The sequence below is a fragment of the Rousettus aegyptiacus genome, unplaced genomic scaffold, assembly GCF_014176215.1.
Source record: "Rousettus aegyptiacus isolate mRouAeg1 unplaced genomic scaffold, mRouAeg1.p scaffold_m13_p_11, whole genome shotgun sequence".
Taxonomy (NCBI): Eukaryota; Metazoa; Chordata; class Mammalia; order Chiroptera; family Pteropodidae; genus Rousettus; species Rousettus aegyptiacus.
Window position 1 is genome coordinate 16,031,745 of NW_023416286.1, and position 17,544 is coordinate 16,049,288.

The following is a 17,544-nucleotide window of genomic DNA, read 5'->3' on the forward strand; positions in this document are numbered from 1 at the left end:
GAAATTGTTGTGTACCATAGCACCGTCCTGTACCTTGCATTTTTTAACAAGTCAAAAATTTTATTTAACCCGTTCATTAATAAGGAATCAGTAAAATGTTATAGGAAGTTCAAAGTACTGCACATTTATAGGCAGATAAGGAATGAATCTACTAATAGATACAAAATAGGTCAACAAGCAATTGCATTCCACTGGACAAAACTTATTTGCATTTCTATGTACAAAAATTATTTGTATTATTACAAGTTTTCTAAAACTTACAGAGTTATAAGATAGCTTAAAGACCAGGGTAGATGGAGACAACCCCAGAAGGGTGCATTAGACAACATATTGCCCATTCCAACCTCTTTCGCTTTTTTCTAACAGTCTCCTTGTTGTGATCATAACAATGTCAAAGGAAGATTATTCTTATTCCATAAGAAGTCTGGTGTCATTAGGTTTGGCCTGATTATTTACATGAGTGCAGCAAGAATTTTAACTTACCATGTAGGCCAATGTCTCCACAGAGTTTTAATAAAATTCAAAATATTAAAAGAAAAGTTATAGTATTAGAATATAATATCAGATTGGACAACGTATAAAATTCTACAATTTATTAAAAACATTTTTAAGCTCAGGATTTTAGAAACTATTCCTATTCTCATTGTTCATGTTAGAGAAATACATTAAAAACTTCATTAGAATAAATGCCTGTTTGCCTGTTTGAAATAGTGTAAACTCATAGAGCTTTTTCGTAGGATCAAGACAGCAGAGTAGGTAAATGCTTGCCTCTTCCTATGACTGTTATTAAAATTACAACTAAATTATAGAACGATCAGCCTGGAAAACCACCTGAAGACTGGCTGAACAAAACTATAACTAAGGATATAAAGAACCCACATCAAGACTGGTAAGAGGGGTGGAGACACAAATGCACTGGCCTTGCACCCATATGTGGCGCTTGAGAATCAGGAGAAATATATCAGGTATAGAGGTCCTCCCAGAGCAATAGAGGATTACAGCCCCACACTGGGGCTCACAGCCCAGGATTCCAGTGCCAGAAAGAGTCTCCACCACAAAACCTAGCTGTAAAATTCAGTGGTAGAAGGCTGCTGGAAACCCAGATGTCCCCTAAAAGGTCTCGCACACAGACTCACTGGCTTGCAGGCACTCACTCTGGGCTCTGGCAGAAAGATAGCAGCTTGGGAAGCACCAGAGACACACAGGGAAAGACTGAGTTGTGTGGCTTCAGGGCAAAGATTAGAGGGACAGCCACTATTATCTCTGTGTTGAGCCCTCCTCCTGTGCAGCCTGCAGGCAGACAAGCCTCAGCATCCCTGCCTCTGGAACAATTCCAGTGGCAGGCAACCAGCCCTGGCCTGAGATGCAGTATTTCTTGAACAAACTTTAGGGGTCTGCAGACCTGAGGTGGGCAGTTGCTGGCCTCAGTGTGACCTAAAGCTTTTGAGAGTGACCAATGACAGCATTGGCACAAAGTCTAAATCTGTACTAACCTGGACAACACAGCTTGCACACCTTGGTGGCTCCCTGGGACCCTGCCTCACCCAACTCAACTACCATCCGAGGCTCTTTCAGCTATTGAGTCTTATGGGCAACCAGCAGACAACCTCAGGCCTTGGGGTGCCCCGGGCCTTTGGTTGAGCTTCCCCAGAACTGATACTGGTGGCAGCCAAGCTCCATTTGCAGCCTGGTTTCTCCTCCAAGCCTCCAGATTTATTAAAGGCTGGCAACCAACAGCAGATAGCTTTGTAGCTCCTGCCAAGTAGCCCTGGGCCAGTCACAGACAATGGCTGACCTTAACCTGCATGGGAGCCCCTCTCAAGGGGCCAAAGAACTAACATACCCAGAGGCTGGTGTCGGACCAGAACAGAGTACCACATAATTAGCCCCACAGATAGTACAAAGGGTAGTCTCAACAGGCACATGAGCCTTTAGGAGTGAATCAACTCTGTGAGGTTAGCCCCCACACAGCACCTCATATGCTGGAGGCATGGCCATCGTCACAGCCAAATAGCCTGACAGTCAATTACACTGAAATGCCAACAGCAATCAAGGCTCAACTACAAAAGAAGGGCACATACAATCCAAACAAGGGACACTCCTAAAGCACCTAGTGCAGATTATCAGGGAGACTGTGTTACTGGACCCCACAGGGTACCTGCAATATAAGGTCACCTGGCCAAGACACAGGGAGAAAGATAAAATGGGGAGACTAAGAAATATGTACCTTTTGAAAGAATAAAACAAGATCAAGGGAAAAAAAAAAACTAAATAAAATGGAGACAAGCAATTTGCCAAAAGCAGTGTTCAAAACACTAGTTATAAGGATGCTCAGTGAATTTAGGGTAAGAATAGATGATCTCAGTCAAAACTTGAACAAAGAGATAGTAATAACAAAAAAGGACATAGAAACCATAAAATGAATCAGTCAGAAATGAAGAATTTAACAACCGAAGTAAAGAATACACTAGAAGGAATCAACAGTAGAGTAGCTGAAGCAGAGGACTGATTCAGCAATTTGCAAGACAAGCTAGCAGAAAACACCCAATCAGGACAGCAAAAATAAAATAAAAATAAATAAATAAAATCAAAAAATTAATAAAATAAAATAAAATAGTTTTTAATTGAGGATTGTTTAAGGGACTTCAGGGACAACATCAAACATAACAACATTTGTATCATAAGGCTATTAGAAGGAAATTAAGAACATAAGATTGAGAACCTATTTGAGGAAATAATGAGTGAAAACTTCCCTAAACTGGTGAAGGAAATAGACATACAAGCCCAGGAAGCACAGAGAGTCCTAAACAAGATGAATCTAAAGAGGCCCACACCAAGATACATCATAATTAAAATGCCAAAGTTTAAAGTTAAAGAGAGAATCTTAAAAGCTAGTTACTTACAAGGGTATTCTTATAAGGAAGTCAGATGATTTCTCAACAGAAATTTTAGGCCGGAAGGGATTGGCACAAAGTATTCAAAGTGATGAAAAGTAAAGACCTACAACCAAGACTACTCTACCTAGCAAGACTATAAATTGAAATTGAAGGTGAGATAAGAAGCTTCCCAGACAGGAAAAAGCTAAAGGAATTCATCAACACCAAGCCGGTATTATATTAATGTTAAAGGGACTTCTTTCAGAAGAAAGGGAAAGAAAAAAATCACATAAATATAAATAGTAAATGTTTATATTTACTATTTACCTATGTATAACTAAGTACCCATCAACGATCACTTTTAATGTAAATTGATTAAATGCTCCAATCTAAAGATATAGGGTAGCTGAATGGATTAGAAAATAAGACCAATGCATACACTGTCTATAAGAGACCCACTTCAGATCAAATAACATTCACAGACTGAAAGCAGAGGGATGGAAAAAGATATTTCATGCAAAAAAAAAAAAATGAAAAAAAAGTTAGGGTAGCGATACTTTTATCAAAAAAATAGACTTTAAAACAAAGTCTATAATAAGAGACAAAGAAGGGCATTACATAATGATAAAGGGATCGATAAATGAAGAGGACATAACCAAAGTAAACACATACATGCCCAACACAGGAGCACCTACATACATAAAGCAATTATTGTCGGACTTAAAAGGAGAGATTAATAGTAATACACTCATAGTAGGAGACTTTAACATCCCATTGACATCAAAAGACAGATCTTCCAGGCAAAGAATCAACAAGGAAACAATGGACCTAAAAGACCCACTAGACCAGATGCATTTAATAGATATTTCAGAGCATTTTAACCCAAAGCAGCAGAATCTACATTCTTCTCAAGTGCACATGGTACATTTTTCAAGACAGACCACTTGTTAGACCACAAAACAAGACTCAATAGATTTAAGAGGGTTGAAATCATATCAAGTATCTTCTCCAATCACAATGGTATAAAAATAGAAATCATTTATAAGAAAAAAACGGAAAAATACACAACCACATGGAGACCCAATAACATGCTTCTAAACAATGAATGGGTTAAGAATGAAATCAAGGAAGAAATAAAAGATACATTGAGACAAATAAAAATGAAAACACAATGACCCATAACTTATGAGAAAGAGCAAAAGCAGGCTGAAGAGGGAAATTCATAGCAATACAGGCCTACCTCAAGAACAAGAAAAATCTCAAATAAACAACCTTAGACCTAAAGGAACTAGGAACAGAACAGCAAACAAAACCCAAAGTGAGTAAAAGGAAGGAAATAATAAAGATCAGAGTGGAAATAAACAAAATAGAGTTTTAGAAAATCAATACAAAAGATCAATAAAACCAAAAAGATAAACAAAATCGATAAACCTTTAACAGACTCAAGGAGAAACAAGCGCTAAAACCCAAATAAATAAAATCAGAAATGAAAGAGGAGAAATGACTACTGACTCCACAGAAATACAAAAAAAATACTATGAGCAATTATAGGTTAATAAATGGACACTCTGAAAGAAATGGATGCATTCCTAGAAACATACCATCTTCCACAGCTGAGTTAAGAAAAAACAAAGTCTGAACTGACTGCTTACTACTAACAAAGTCAAATTGGTAATCAAAAAACTTCCAACATACACAGGTCTTGGACCAGATGGCTTCACAGGTGAATTTTACCAGACATTCAAAAGAGAATTAACACCTATTTTTCTCAAACTATTCCAAAAAATTCAAGAGGAAGAAAAGTTCCCAAGCTCATTTTATGAGGCCACCATTACCCTGATTCCAAAACAAGACAAAGACATTAAAGAAAAAGAAAACTATAGGCCAATATCCCTGATGAACATAGATATACAAAAATCCTTAACAAAATATTAGCAAACTGAATTCAGCAAGATATTAAAAAGATCCTACACCATTATCAAGTTGGATTTATTACTGGGATGCAAGGTTGGTTCAATATCTGCAAATCAATTAATGTGCTACACCTCATTAACAAATTGAAACATAAAAGTCATCCGAGCATATCAGTAAATGTAAAAGACACATTTGACAAAATCCAGGATCCATTTATGATAAAAATTCTCAGCAAAGTGGGAATAGAGAGAACATACCTCAATTTAATAAAAGCCATATATGACAAACCTACAGGTAACATCGTACTCAATGGAGAAAGGCTAAAAGTGTTTTCCTTAATATCAGGAATGAGACAAGGATGCCCACTTTCACTTTTATTCAACTTAGTATTGGAAGTCCTGACCACAGCAATCAGTCAAGAAAAAGAAATAAAATCATTGAAATTGGAAGGAAAAAAGTAAAACTATTATTTGCAGATTACATGATAATACATATAGAAATAACCATAGATATTTTACCAAAAAACTGTTGAAACTGATTAATGAATTCATTAAAGTAGCAGGACACGAAATTAATATTTGGAAATTGGTTGCATTTTTATACACCAATAATGAACTATCAGAAAGAGAAATTAAGAAAACAATCCTGTTTACAATTGCATCAAAAAATAAAATACCTAGAAATAAATTTAACCAAGAAGGCAAAAGACCCTGTATTCAGAAAACTATGTCACTGAAGAAAGAAATCGAAGACATACAAATAAATGGACACATATATTATGTTCATGAATAGGAAGAATTAATGTTATTAAAATGTCCATACTTCCCAAAGCAATCTATAGATTCAATGTAATCCCTATCAAAACACCAATGGCATTTTTCGCCAAGCTAGAACAAATAATCCTAAAATGTAGATGGAACCATGAAAGACCCCTAAGAGCAACAGCAATCTTGAGAAAAAAATAACAAAGCTGGATGTATCACACTACCTGATATCAAACTATACTACAAAGCTATAGTAATCAAAAGAGCATGGCCCTGGCATAAAAACAGATATATGGATCAATGGAACAGAAGAGAGAGCTCAAATATAAACCCATGCTTATATGTCCATTTAATCCATGATAAAGGAGGCAAGAATATACAATGAGGTAAAAACAGTCTCTTCAATAAACACTGTTGGGAAAACTGGACAGATAATGCAAAAAAGTGAAAGTGGACCAACTTCTTATATCACATACCAGAATAAACTCAAAATGGACTAAAGACTTAAATGTAAGACCTGAAACTATAAATTTCTATATATCTTCTTGGGCAAGGGAAACAAAAGAAAAAATAAATAAATGGGACTACATTTATTTATTTTTGTACAGCAAAGGAAACTATCAACAAAGCAAAAAGACAACCTACTGAATGGGAGAAGATATTTGCTAATGGTACATCTGATAAGGGATTGAGATCCAAAATATATAAAAAACTCAACACCAAAAAAACAAACAATCCAATTAAAAAATGGGCAGAGAACCTGAATAGGCATTTCTCCAAAGAGGACATACAAATGGCTAACAGATATGTGAAAAGATTCCCAAAGTCACTTAATCATCAGAGAAATGCAAATTAAAACCACAACGAGATATCATCTCACACCTGTCAAAATGGCTATCATCAATAAATCAACAAACAAGTGGTTAGTGAGGATATAGAGAAAAGGGAAACTTCACGCACTGTTGGGGTTGCAGATTGGTGCAGACACTATGGACAACAGTTTGGAGATTCCTCAAGAAATTAAAAATAGCACTAACGTATGAGCCAGAAATAGAACTTTGAGGTACTTATCCAAAGAAAAGCAAAACACTGTTTCGAAAAGATATATGCACCCCTATGTTCACTGCAGTACTATTTATGATAGCCAAGATATGGAAGCAACATAAGTGCCCATCAATAGATGATTGGATAAAGATACAGTACACACACACACACACACACACACACACACACACACACACACAGTGGAAATTTACTCAGCCGTAAAAAATTAAATCTTACCATTTGCAATGACATGGATGGACCTAGAGAGTATTATGCTAAATGAAATAAATCAGACAGAGAAAGACAAATACTATATGATTTCATTTATATATGGAATGGAAGAACAAAATAAAGAAACAAAATAAAAACAGACTCATATATACAGAGAACAAACTGAGGATTGCTAGATGGGAGTGGGGTTAGAGGAATGTATGAAAAAGCTGAAGGGATTAAGAAGTACGAAATAGTCATGGGGTTGTGAAGTACATTGTAGGGAATATAGTCAATAATAATATATTAATAACTGTGTATAGTGCCAAGTGGATACTAGACTAATTGAAGGGATTAGGAAAGTATATAGATGTCTAACCACTATGCTGTACACCTGAAACTAATAGAAATAATATTGAATATAACTCTAATTGAAAAATAAAAAATACTCACAGAACTTTGTATAGATATTGTTATTCTCATTGGTAACAAAGAGGAAATTTGGGCAGAGTATAAATTCAGGTACAATACAGGCCCTCACACCACTGAGCTGGTTTCATAGTTGGGAAGAAACTGCTCTAACAGCCAAATATGTTGCCTCTCTCACTACAGAGTAAAGCAGTCTAGTTCTTTTTGCAGGACTCTTCTGAGGTGGACAGGAAGGGGAGCAAGGCCTGGCTCTATTTTGGAGAGGTCTGACAAAAGTTGGAGTTTCATTAGGATCCCATATAATCCTCTCTCTCATAATTCCCACACATCCCATGACACGGTCATGATGGTTTTTGTAGAGGACTCTGCTGTCTACAAAGCCTTTTCACAAGCAGTTGCTCATTTATATACACAGGCAGCCTCCTGCCACAACAACCTGTGTTTCAAGGGTCGGCCTGAGCATAGCTTATGTGGAAATCTAGAACAAAATTTCCCACAGAGGCGATGTTACTTGGCTGAAGTTGTTTTCAGAAGCCTGAAACCTATGTAATCTGTGGTAATCCATTAAAATTCCTCACCACCAATAAGAAGTGTTGGTGATACAGGTATGGGGGGGGCTATGTAAATAAGTTGAAAAAAGTTTATATTTTAACTAACGATTTTAATTTATTTTCTGACTATGCAGTTTTAAAATATATTTTAAAGAATTTTTTTTAAATTTCTGAATAATTAGATGAAATATTTTAAAATATATGTTTAGATCTTATTTTGTGTGATGCCTCAGAAGACTAAACACACAAGGCTGTCTGGATGGATGCCAACCTCCTGGCACCATACCAAATTGCAAGAGTCCCAGATCTCTACACCTCCTCGTGGTCCACAGTCTGGCTGCTGCTTTAAAGAATGGAAAGCCTCATTCCCTGCACTTCCTCTGCAAAGGCAAATGAGGCCCCATCCCATGTGCACTGACACATCCTTGCTTTCCCACTTCTTCTAAAAGTGAGCTTTGCAGGGAAGCAAGGTGGGCGATAGAAAAATAGAGACGTGGGACTTGAGGCCAGTTCCTCTCCCCACCGCTCTTTCTTTTCTTTCTCAAGTCCCATAGATAGATGGATGATTTGACCAATTTTCCTACCCCATTGGTTGATGGTGGATCTGAGTCTCTCTCCTTATATTCCTGAAACAAACAGTCAGCTCTTTTAAAGTTTATCAGGATTTTTATTTGTGGTAATAATTGGTAACAGCTAGGGGACTGGAAATCCCCCCACAGAGTCCAGGTTTCCCCCAACTCTTTCCATGTTCACGTAGATTTACGTAAGGAAGACCTATGTGCTGTCCCCCTAGGAAGCTTTTCTTGACCCCTAGGCTGGACAGGGTGCAGTCTTTGTGTGCCCCCACACTGTGGTAAGCTCTTTATCTACATACTCATTTTCCTTCTCTGCTTACCACCCAGGGACTCCTATGGGCAGAGAAACACTAGCATGAGGCCTAGCCTATAGTAAGTACTGAGTAGTTATTTGTAAAAAGAATTTGTGGCAACAAAATTTATTCACAGTTTGGGTATTTAAGACATCTTGATGGAGTTGCCGAAGGTGAGGGAGCTACAGATGGAGGACGGAAGGAAAAGGGAGAAACTAGGGTGATGAGAAAGAAAGGGTCATTGAAAGGTATAGGTGAGAAAAATGATACAGGGATGTCTCTGCCTAGATGAACCCTGAATGAGAAAGAAGTGGTCCCCAGGACCCATGGGCCCTTCTCTCTTCTCCATCAGAGGTTCTACTCTGAAAAGTCCACCCTGGACTAATGCCAGCACGTCAGTAAGAACAGGAGAAAAGGGAAGAGGATAGAGCCCCGCAAGTTGGTAATGGGAAAGGAAACAGAAGACATCTAAAGGTTGATGATACAGCTCCAGTGGGCTGACAGCAATTCCAAGGGGAGGGGTTCATGTGTGGATACATAACAGCACTACTATGAGTTGAGATTGTCTATATAGATAATGATAAGCAAAACCCTCTCAAGTAATAAGAACATTGGCCCTCTGGCCCAATTCTCCAATAATACATAAAGCACTTACCATGTATTGAATAAATAATAATTTTTTTTATCGTGAGCACTTTTCTTGGAGGGAGAGTCAAATTGTAGATATTTTTCACATCTGCAAAATATCCAACATATCTATTCTGAAAAACAACAGAGGCCTCGATTTAAGTGAAAATGAAAAGCCAGCACTTCTTAATTTTCTTTTTTTTTTTTTTACATTGAGTTTAAGGAGAGTAATTCATTATTAAGGAAATATTTATTGGTGCCATTATATAACTAGGTATTTTTATGGATGTTGCCTCGCGACTGAATATCTACTTTAGAAAAAATGCTAGGGGGAAGTAATAAGAAAGGAATTAGGAGATGCCATTATTGAGACGGTCACTAACCAGAACGAACAAAACAGCTACAACATTATAGAGAGATGCAGTGAACTGCAACTGGGAACAAATGTATCTGAGGGTAGAAGCTTGTCTGTAACTGAGTAAAGAAGGTTTATGGTTTGATGGCGAGTAGCCTCCTAGGTAGGAGAGAATAGCAGATGTGAAAACTCAAAAGGAAGACCTCCATAGGCCAGTGGTAGATACCTATTCTTTTCTTGTCTCTGCCTACTGGAGTTTCCTCATTTTCCATTTCCCCAATTCTATTTTTGCAACGAAGACCTGGGAATTCCCTTAGTCTAGTCCTTCTCCTGTGGCACACTGCTCACTCTTCTTAAAGAGTTCTGGTACTGAATCTACTGGACTCAGAAGTTCACAGACTCTTCCCCATCCATCAGGAAGTGTTAATAAAATTAAGTACCACACTTTCCATTAGAAAGGCTTGTGCAAATTTTTAACTCAGGAGTGGATGAAATGTAGTCCATATAGAAGAGCTGGCAATGCAGGGTCATAATGTGATACTATCTGAGAATTACCAACCCACTCAGGGAACTCTGGGGCCTTGCCAACACAACTTTCAAACCTGAGACTGAGCTGTACATTGCTATCCTAGTGAATCAGAAAAAATTGTGTTGTAGCCTAGGATGTGCCAGTTCTGGACTAAAGTTAGAGAAACAGTACATGACTGCAGAAGAAATAGGGAAGGAAAGATGTACGAGAAGAGTCCTGGAAGGGGTTACATCTAACATTCCCTTGGCTCCTAACGCCAGATTCTCTACCCCACTACTTAAGGCTTATAAACCACTATGGCCCTCAAGCTGCTTTGCTCTCACTCTTCCTTCTCTTACAGACTAAAAACAACAGTGACCAGTAACAGGAGTTAATAAAACCAACATATATTTAGTAAGCACTTCCTACAAACAGAAGAGATACCTCGTGAAGGCATTTTGGGATATCTAGGGTGGAAACATGGATAAGACATGGGCTTTGACTGCAGAAGGGGCAGAGAATTCACCACTGCAAATAGCTAGAGAATAATATAAAGTAACCTAGTCTCTAAAAGAAACATAAAAGGCTACAAGAATTGAAAGAGCAGGTGACTACTTCAGGCTCAGAAGGGCAAAGGACTTCAGGAAAAGGGGCCCGTGTGAACAGTGGCATGTGGGTATAAAGTGCTAGCAGGCTGGGAAACAGCAAACGGTCCGAAAGTGTTAGAGTGTGGGACATGTGAATACAGTTAGTGGTAGAAATGGTTGGAAAAATCAAATCTTAGATCTTGAGTGCCAGGTTAAAACATTTATATGTGTTGCCATCAGCAATCAAAATCCGTTAAGGATTTTGAGCATGGAAATGGCATGATTAGAATTGAGCTGTGCTTCAGTAAGTTCACGCATTGCTTTTAGCCTATGGCCTATTCCTACTTTTTTTCTTTTTGCTTGGGGGTGGCAGAAAAGTTTCGGGGGATAAGGCTCAGTTCTTTTGCCCCAAATTAAATGTCTGGAGCCAGCAGTTATAGTGTTCTGCTTTGCTCTTCACATCACTTCACCCAAACAACACTATCATTTACAGGCACATCTATTCTATTTAAGAATTCCCAACTGGCTTTCACTTCAGTTTGAGGGGCAATATAGATTATAGATCAGAAGCTGTGCACAGCATGGGAAAATAACAGGCTTCAGGGTCTGACAGATCTTGATTTGAGTCCTTGTTTCAAAAAGTTAATTTCCCTGAACCTCAATTTCCAAATCTGTAAAATAGGAATCAAAATGATATCTAATCATAGAGTTATTGACAATATTAAATTAGATAATGAATATAAAACCCTTAGCAAGGTTTAACAAATAAAGTATACGGTAAACTCTATAGGATGAATATCCTGGTTCCTGTAGCAAATTACAAGAAAAAAAGAAAAGAGGCGAGAAACCTACAAACTACAAGAGACTTAAGAGACACAGTAACCAGGTGAAACATCCGGCCCTTGTTTGGATCCTGATTGAAACAACTTGGTTTTTAAAAGATTTTAAGATAATGATGGAAATTTAAACATGAACTAGACTTTTAATATTATTAAGATATTATCATATTTTCAGATATGATACATAGTTTTAAGGGGATTTTTTTCTAAACTTTTTGTTAGATGTCATACTAAATTACTTGTGAGATAAAATAATCTGATGGCTGGAATTTCCTTCAAAAAAATCTAGGTTTAGAGAAAGAGAGAGAGAATGAAAGAGAGAGTAGAGTGGGGAGAAAATAGATGAAACATGGTTGGCCGCATGAATAAATGATTGTTAAAGTGATGTAATAAGTATAAGGAGATTTACTGTATAACTGTCCAAACTTTTTATGTTTGAAATGTTTCATAATAAAATATGTTTAAAGGTAAATTTAGAGTGATAACATATATTTCAAATGAGTTATCTAAGTATTAAATGAGATAATACATTTACAAGTGCAATATATTAGTGTATAATAGTGTTTGGTATACAATAGGTTTTTGAAAAATGTTAATTTTCTCCTTCCCCCCACCCAAAATACAGCCCCATTCTGTGTCTGACTCTCTCTCTCTCTCTCTCTCTTTCACACACACACACACACACACACACACACACACACACACACGCACACAGGCACACACACGACATTTCACAAGGGTTGAATTGCCCTAGTTGAAAGATGTAAAAGACTCAGCTCCTCTCCATAGGAAATACATGGCTGATGACTTTAAATAGTCTTCAGAAATCTGAAACCTAAGTAATTAGACATTCCTGCTTTGGGAAGGGAACCAACTCCTGAACAACAATAACCAACAGAAAATGGAAAGCAGAATGTTCTGGGGGAGAACTCAATGCTTGCAAAGCTCAGGCAGTGCCCGAGGTATGGCTCTCAACCATGGGGAGGGATTAAGCCCTGTCACAGAGCACCCAAGTGCTACTGCCTGATCAACAGAAAGGGTCTAAAATGAAACTAAATAATAGGTGTCAATATTAATCCAATTCTCCAGAGAACCCCCCTTTGTAAAAAGAAAACTTACCTGAGAAGGTGTTTCTACTCCCTGGAATTTAGTGCTGGCGGTTTTATCTGTTCGTCGTTCTCCAAAATAATAAAGGCTGTCCTATAGAAACGGGGACAATCCAATTATTGTTCATCTGTACTTTCCTCTCCTGCACTTTAAGGCATTCTTAAAGTTTCTAAGGGCACATTATTTTCCTAAGTCAGAGGTCTTTGGGCAGAGGCTTCCCAAAATAACAAAATTAACAAAGCCACATTAAGGCCTGCTCTCATTCAAAGATTCATTAAAGACAAGGGATTTTAGAGATGAAAAGACCTTAGAGATCATTTGGTCCTTCTTCCTACCTTTCCATTTTACAAATGGAGAAGACTGAGACCAAAAGAAAAGCAAGTGACCTGTCACAGAGATGTATGCAGCCACTTTGAGAAAGCACAAGCCTGGAGCACAGGTCTCTGATCTCAGTCTAAGGCTCTGGATCAATGGCTTCAAACGGTTTATTTTTAAAGCTACAATCCACATTAATAAACCTAGGAGATAAGTACACACAACTGAAACCAAAGTTTCACAAAACAATATTTACTTCTTGATATTTTCCAATCTATTCCATTAAAAAAAAATACTAGTTACAAGTCATAAGCTGATTTTACAACTCTCTGACAGATTGTGATCCATAGTTTGAAAAACGTCCTAGAACATCCATTTTCATGACCTGTGGTGTCTCAAATTAGAAAAAAAAGAAAATAATAGAATTAAGAGTGTTGAGCATTGTGCATAACACAGCTTCTCTTAACTAGATTGCAGGCCGAGTGAGGAGCAGAGCTACTAGGAGTGTGTCTTCTAAGAAGTAACTTCTCAACAAGATCATGGCGGGAAACACAACTGAGCATCCTGTTTTAAGAAGCAGAGACAGCCCATCCTGTCTTCTCAGAAATTTCCAGGGGCAGAGACCCCACAGATATTGACTATACAAAGATAACAACATTCAGGAAAGACTTTGTTTTGAGTTGGAAAAAGCTACCCTTTATCCATCTAGCACTTCTAAGGATGTTCAAGGTCTTTAGAACAGTGGTCCCTAACCTTTTTGGCACATGGGACCAGTGCTCCTATGAGAATCTAATGCCTGATGATCTGACATGGAGCTGAAGTGGTGGTGCTACTAGTGCTGGGGAGCGGCTGCAAATACAGACGAAGCGTCACTTGCTTGCCCATTGGTACTGGTCTGCAGCCCAGGGGCTGGGGACCCCTGCTTTAGAGAACTTATCTAATCAATCTTAATACTATTCTAGTGAGAAAGGAGGAAGTCTCACAATTGGTGGGAGTAAGAGCAGGCCAGACTAGGTGAAGCAAGCAAAGCATCTTGACTGCTGATTTTTTTCTGCACTCACATAACTCAGTGACTTTACTCATCTCACCTTAATCTTGCCCCATTTGGTCCTGTCTTTAAAATGTTGATGTTGTATACATCACGGATTTTTTGCATTAATTTTGATTCTAAAAATATTGCATTAGAATATTATTTATCTTATGAGACTTTTGGCATTTTTTAAAATTTGTGCCCAAGGTGAGTGTCTTATTGACCAAACCCTAGTCCTGGCCCAGAGTAAGAGGTATCTAGGTCAGTTAATAATTAACGCAAGTTAAATAAAGAAGTAGTAAGACCAGGATTTCTAATTCCTCTCCAATTACAATTTCATTAAGTACCATGACTCATGATCTTATCCTACTAGTGATGTTTCAGAACCAGCATAAGACAAAATTTGTAGTAGCATCTTTCATACCTCTGCAGTTTTAAATATTTCACTGACAATTAGGCAGACACAAACCATAGTTCCAGTTCTTCCTAGAAAAGGAAAAAAGTTAGTTGATGAACCTTTGCTCATGGTAGTACTTGGCATAAAAATACTCTTAGAAATATTAAGAGTTCGTTTCAGCTTGATTTTCTTTTGCTCTGAAAGTGCTTGTTCAGAAATTTTCAATTCAGAAATAGCCAAAGCTGTTTCACTGCTCTGAGGTTCCACCTGAAATTCTTCCTAACCATGTGCACAAATGCTCAAGTGCTTGTGTTCATTGTTCTTGAAGCACTCACTATTTCTAGGGGCTGCAGTCATAGGCAGAGGAAATCCCCTCCACTCTAGGACTCTAATGCTAAAGAGCCACTCACAAATTTAGAACTAATTACACACCTTGTTTTTCTAACTAATATCAATAAAGAACATAATTAAAACCCAAAATACCATCTAACATTTACAATACTCATTTTCCTTCCATTTTAGTTTTTAAGTGTGTTACAAAACATATATAAAAGTAGAGAACAGTATAATGAATGCCCATATACCTGTTGCCAAGATTCTATAATTATCATATTATATTGTTGAACTTGTTTAATTTCTCTCACTTCCCTCCTTTCTTCCCTCTCTCCATCACTCTTTCTTCCTCTCATCTCTCTTTCTTCTATAGAATTCTAAAGCAAACCTTTGATTTTATGTCATTTCATCTTAAAATCTCTTATGATTTATTCCAATTTATATTTTTGTCCTGCCATACAAAACTTGAGTTAAAAAAATATGTTGCTTTTTTCATTTTTACAATGATCTGTAGCTTTTGTCTACCAGTATGTGTTGAACTTATTTTATATAATTCCAAATTTATCCTTTTAATTTGAGACACACTTTATTTTCTATTCTATCCTTTTTAAATGAACTACTAAACTTATTTTGCAACACATAGTTTGAAAACCACTATTGTAAACCAAGTACATCCAGAGAGAATTTTGTACCACCCTGTGTTATGATAAATGAAAATTTCTTGCTAAAGGAGGCTACTGACCATTAATAACTTGGCTCTCAGTTGTATAGACTGTTAACATTTCAGTTTGGGAGGACATCTCTGGGTCTCTATAACTTTGATATTTTCCCATTTGAAAAAAACTTTTGCAGATTCATGTCCTTGTGGTTGTGGATATGTACAACTGCAAACATAATAGGTGTCCTCTAATCCAGTCAAGTAAGGTATAGCAGGGAATCATAAATATGATATTGTTTTCAATATTTTATTTTAACTTAAAACATAAATGTACATTTATTCACTAAACGTCTGATATTGGACAAAGGTTTTAACTTTTTAAAGTATTAACCTGCTGGGCCCATGGTATAAACCACTGCATTATCTATAATTGTTAGTTTCAGATTCTTTAAAGCAATCTAGGTACAGAATCCTTCTAGATTTTACTACTAGAATTTTTCTTTCAGTGTTTTACATTAGTCTTATTTGCATTTAACTCAGCTTCGATTTTAGCTATAGCCATTCAACTTCTTTGAATCTTCTTGAAACATTCAACTTAGGTTTCATAAAACTATAACTCTTACCGTTCATTCTGACATTTTATAGATCTATATAATACTTGATTATTTTACGTAAGTATATTAACAAGTGGAAATGGCAGTCACTGGTGGAAGTAGAAACAGTAGATGGAATTAGATGGAAGTCATTAAGAAAGCTTTTGTTATCCTGATGTCAGCAGAAGCATCGTGTTTCTCTTGATGTAATACAATTCTTGGCTTTTATAATAATAATAACTGACATTTGGGTAATGCTTTACGGATCTCATATAATCTTTACAACTAATCTGTGAGATAAATAACTTGGCATAATAAAAGAGAAACTGAGATTCTGCACGTTTAAGATATTTTCACATAGTTAAATAGCAAGATATATTAATGACAGCTTATACGACCTTTAACAGTAATTCTTAAGCTTTGTTCTTTCTCAAGCTATGTCCTTCACCTCTCTCCACAATGCAGAACTTATAGTCTAAATTCCTGAATCTTTAAGCAGAGCACTGAGGTGATCTTGTAGAAACCAAGAATGGTAGGAATGTGTGTGTGTGTGTGTGTGTGTGCGCGCGTGTGCGTGTGCCCTTTAGAGTTGTTTAAGGCACTTAAAATGTAACCAAAAGTATTGCTTATTCACGGTATTCAGATCAAAATAGCCTTTTGTCAGTTTGACTGCCTCATCCGGTACAATGAACATCTCAAAAGAAGATGTACTTTGTAGTATTCATTAAAAGACTTTGAAAGAACTAGAGAATCTTAAACTTTCACCTTTATTATTTAAAAAAAAATATGTTCATTGTATGCCTACTAGAAAAAAGCAAGAAAGATAGGTTTGCTGTTAAAAACTCATAGTATAAAGTTGATGGATAATAATAATGGCCAACATTATTGAGCCATTTCCACTTCTTACCAGATACTTTTCACATTTCATTTAATCCCCAGAGAGTGACTATGAGGTTGGCACCGTCAACATCCACATTTCACATATTAGAAAACTAAGGCATGGTAAGTTTAAGTCTTTTGCTAAATGCCACACAATTGTTTAACGGCATAGTTGGGATTCAAACTCAGATATGTTATTTCAAAGCCTATGTGCTTAATCACTATATTCTGATATTTGAACTTTTCAATGTTTTTTTCTCTTTTAAACAGATAAATAAGAACATTTGAAAAGGATAGGCAAAACGTTGGTGAAAGACATCTATAAAAAGAGCTGAATAATCTGTGAGAGTTCTCAGTTAATTCTAGTTCTTGTACCCAGTAGACTTTATACCCAGAAAACTTAGAATTCCTTGCTGGACAAACTTGCAAAAGAGATGGCTCACCATGGTAGAGAAGATGAGAGGTGCCTAGAACTGATTTCACTTCCTACTTTGAAAATCAGAAAGCAGGGGATTTCTGCAATTGTAACCTTGGTGTTAAATCAGGGAGAAATTATGACGCAGATATACCTAAAAGTGTTGGTTTTGTGCACATAGATGAAGAAAAGCCATGATCACTCAGGCCCAACATGAATTTTCCAAGTCCTGACAGATTTACTTC

The 17,544-nt window shown here is 36.9% G+C and overlaps 1 protein-coding gene across 1 annotated transcript in view; it reads right to left on the reverse strand.

The window, feature by feature from the left end:
* The window catches only part of LOC107497775 (phosphatidylinositol 3,4,5-trisphosphate 3-phosphatase TPTE2-like), a 63,451-nt gene that overhangs the window by 13,171 nt on the left and 32,736 nt on the right, over window positions 1–17,544 (reverse strand). Inside the window, exons 10-12 of the mRNA XM_036228518.1 lie at window positions 14,449–14,510; window positions 12,692–12,772; window positions 9,312–9,417 (exon numbers count right to left, since the gene is read on the reverse strand). Of these exons, the coding sequence (XP_036084411.1) occupies window positions 9,312–9,417; window positions 12,692–12,772; window positions 14,449–14,510 (249 nt within the window). The remainder of the gene's footprint in view (window positions 1–9,311; window positions 9,418–12,691; window positions 12,773–14,448; window positions 14,511–17,544) is intronic.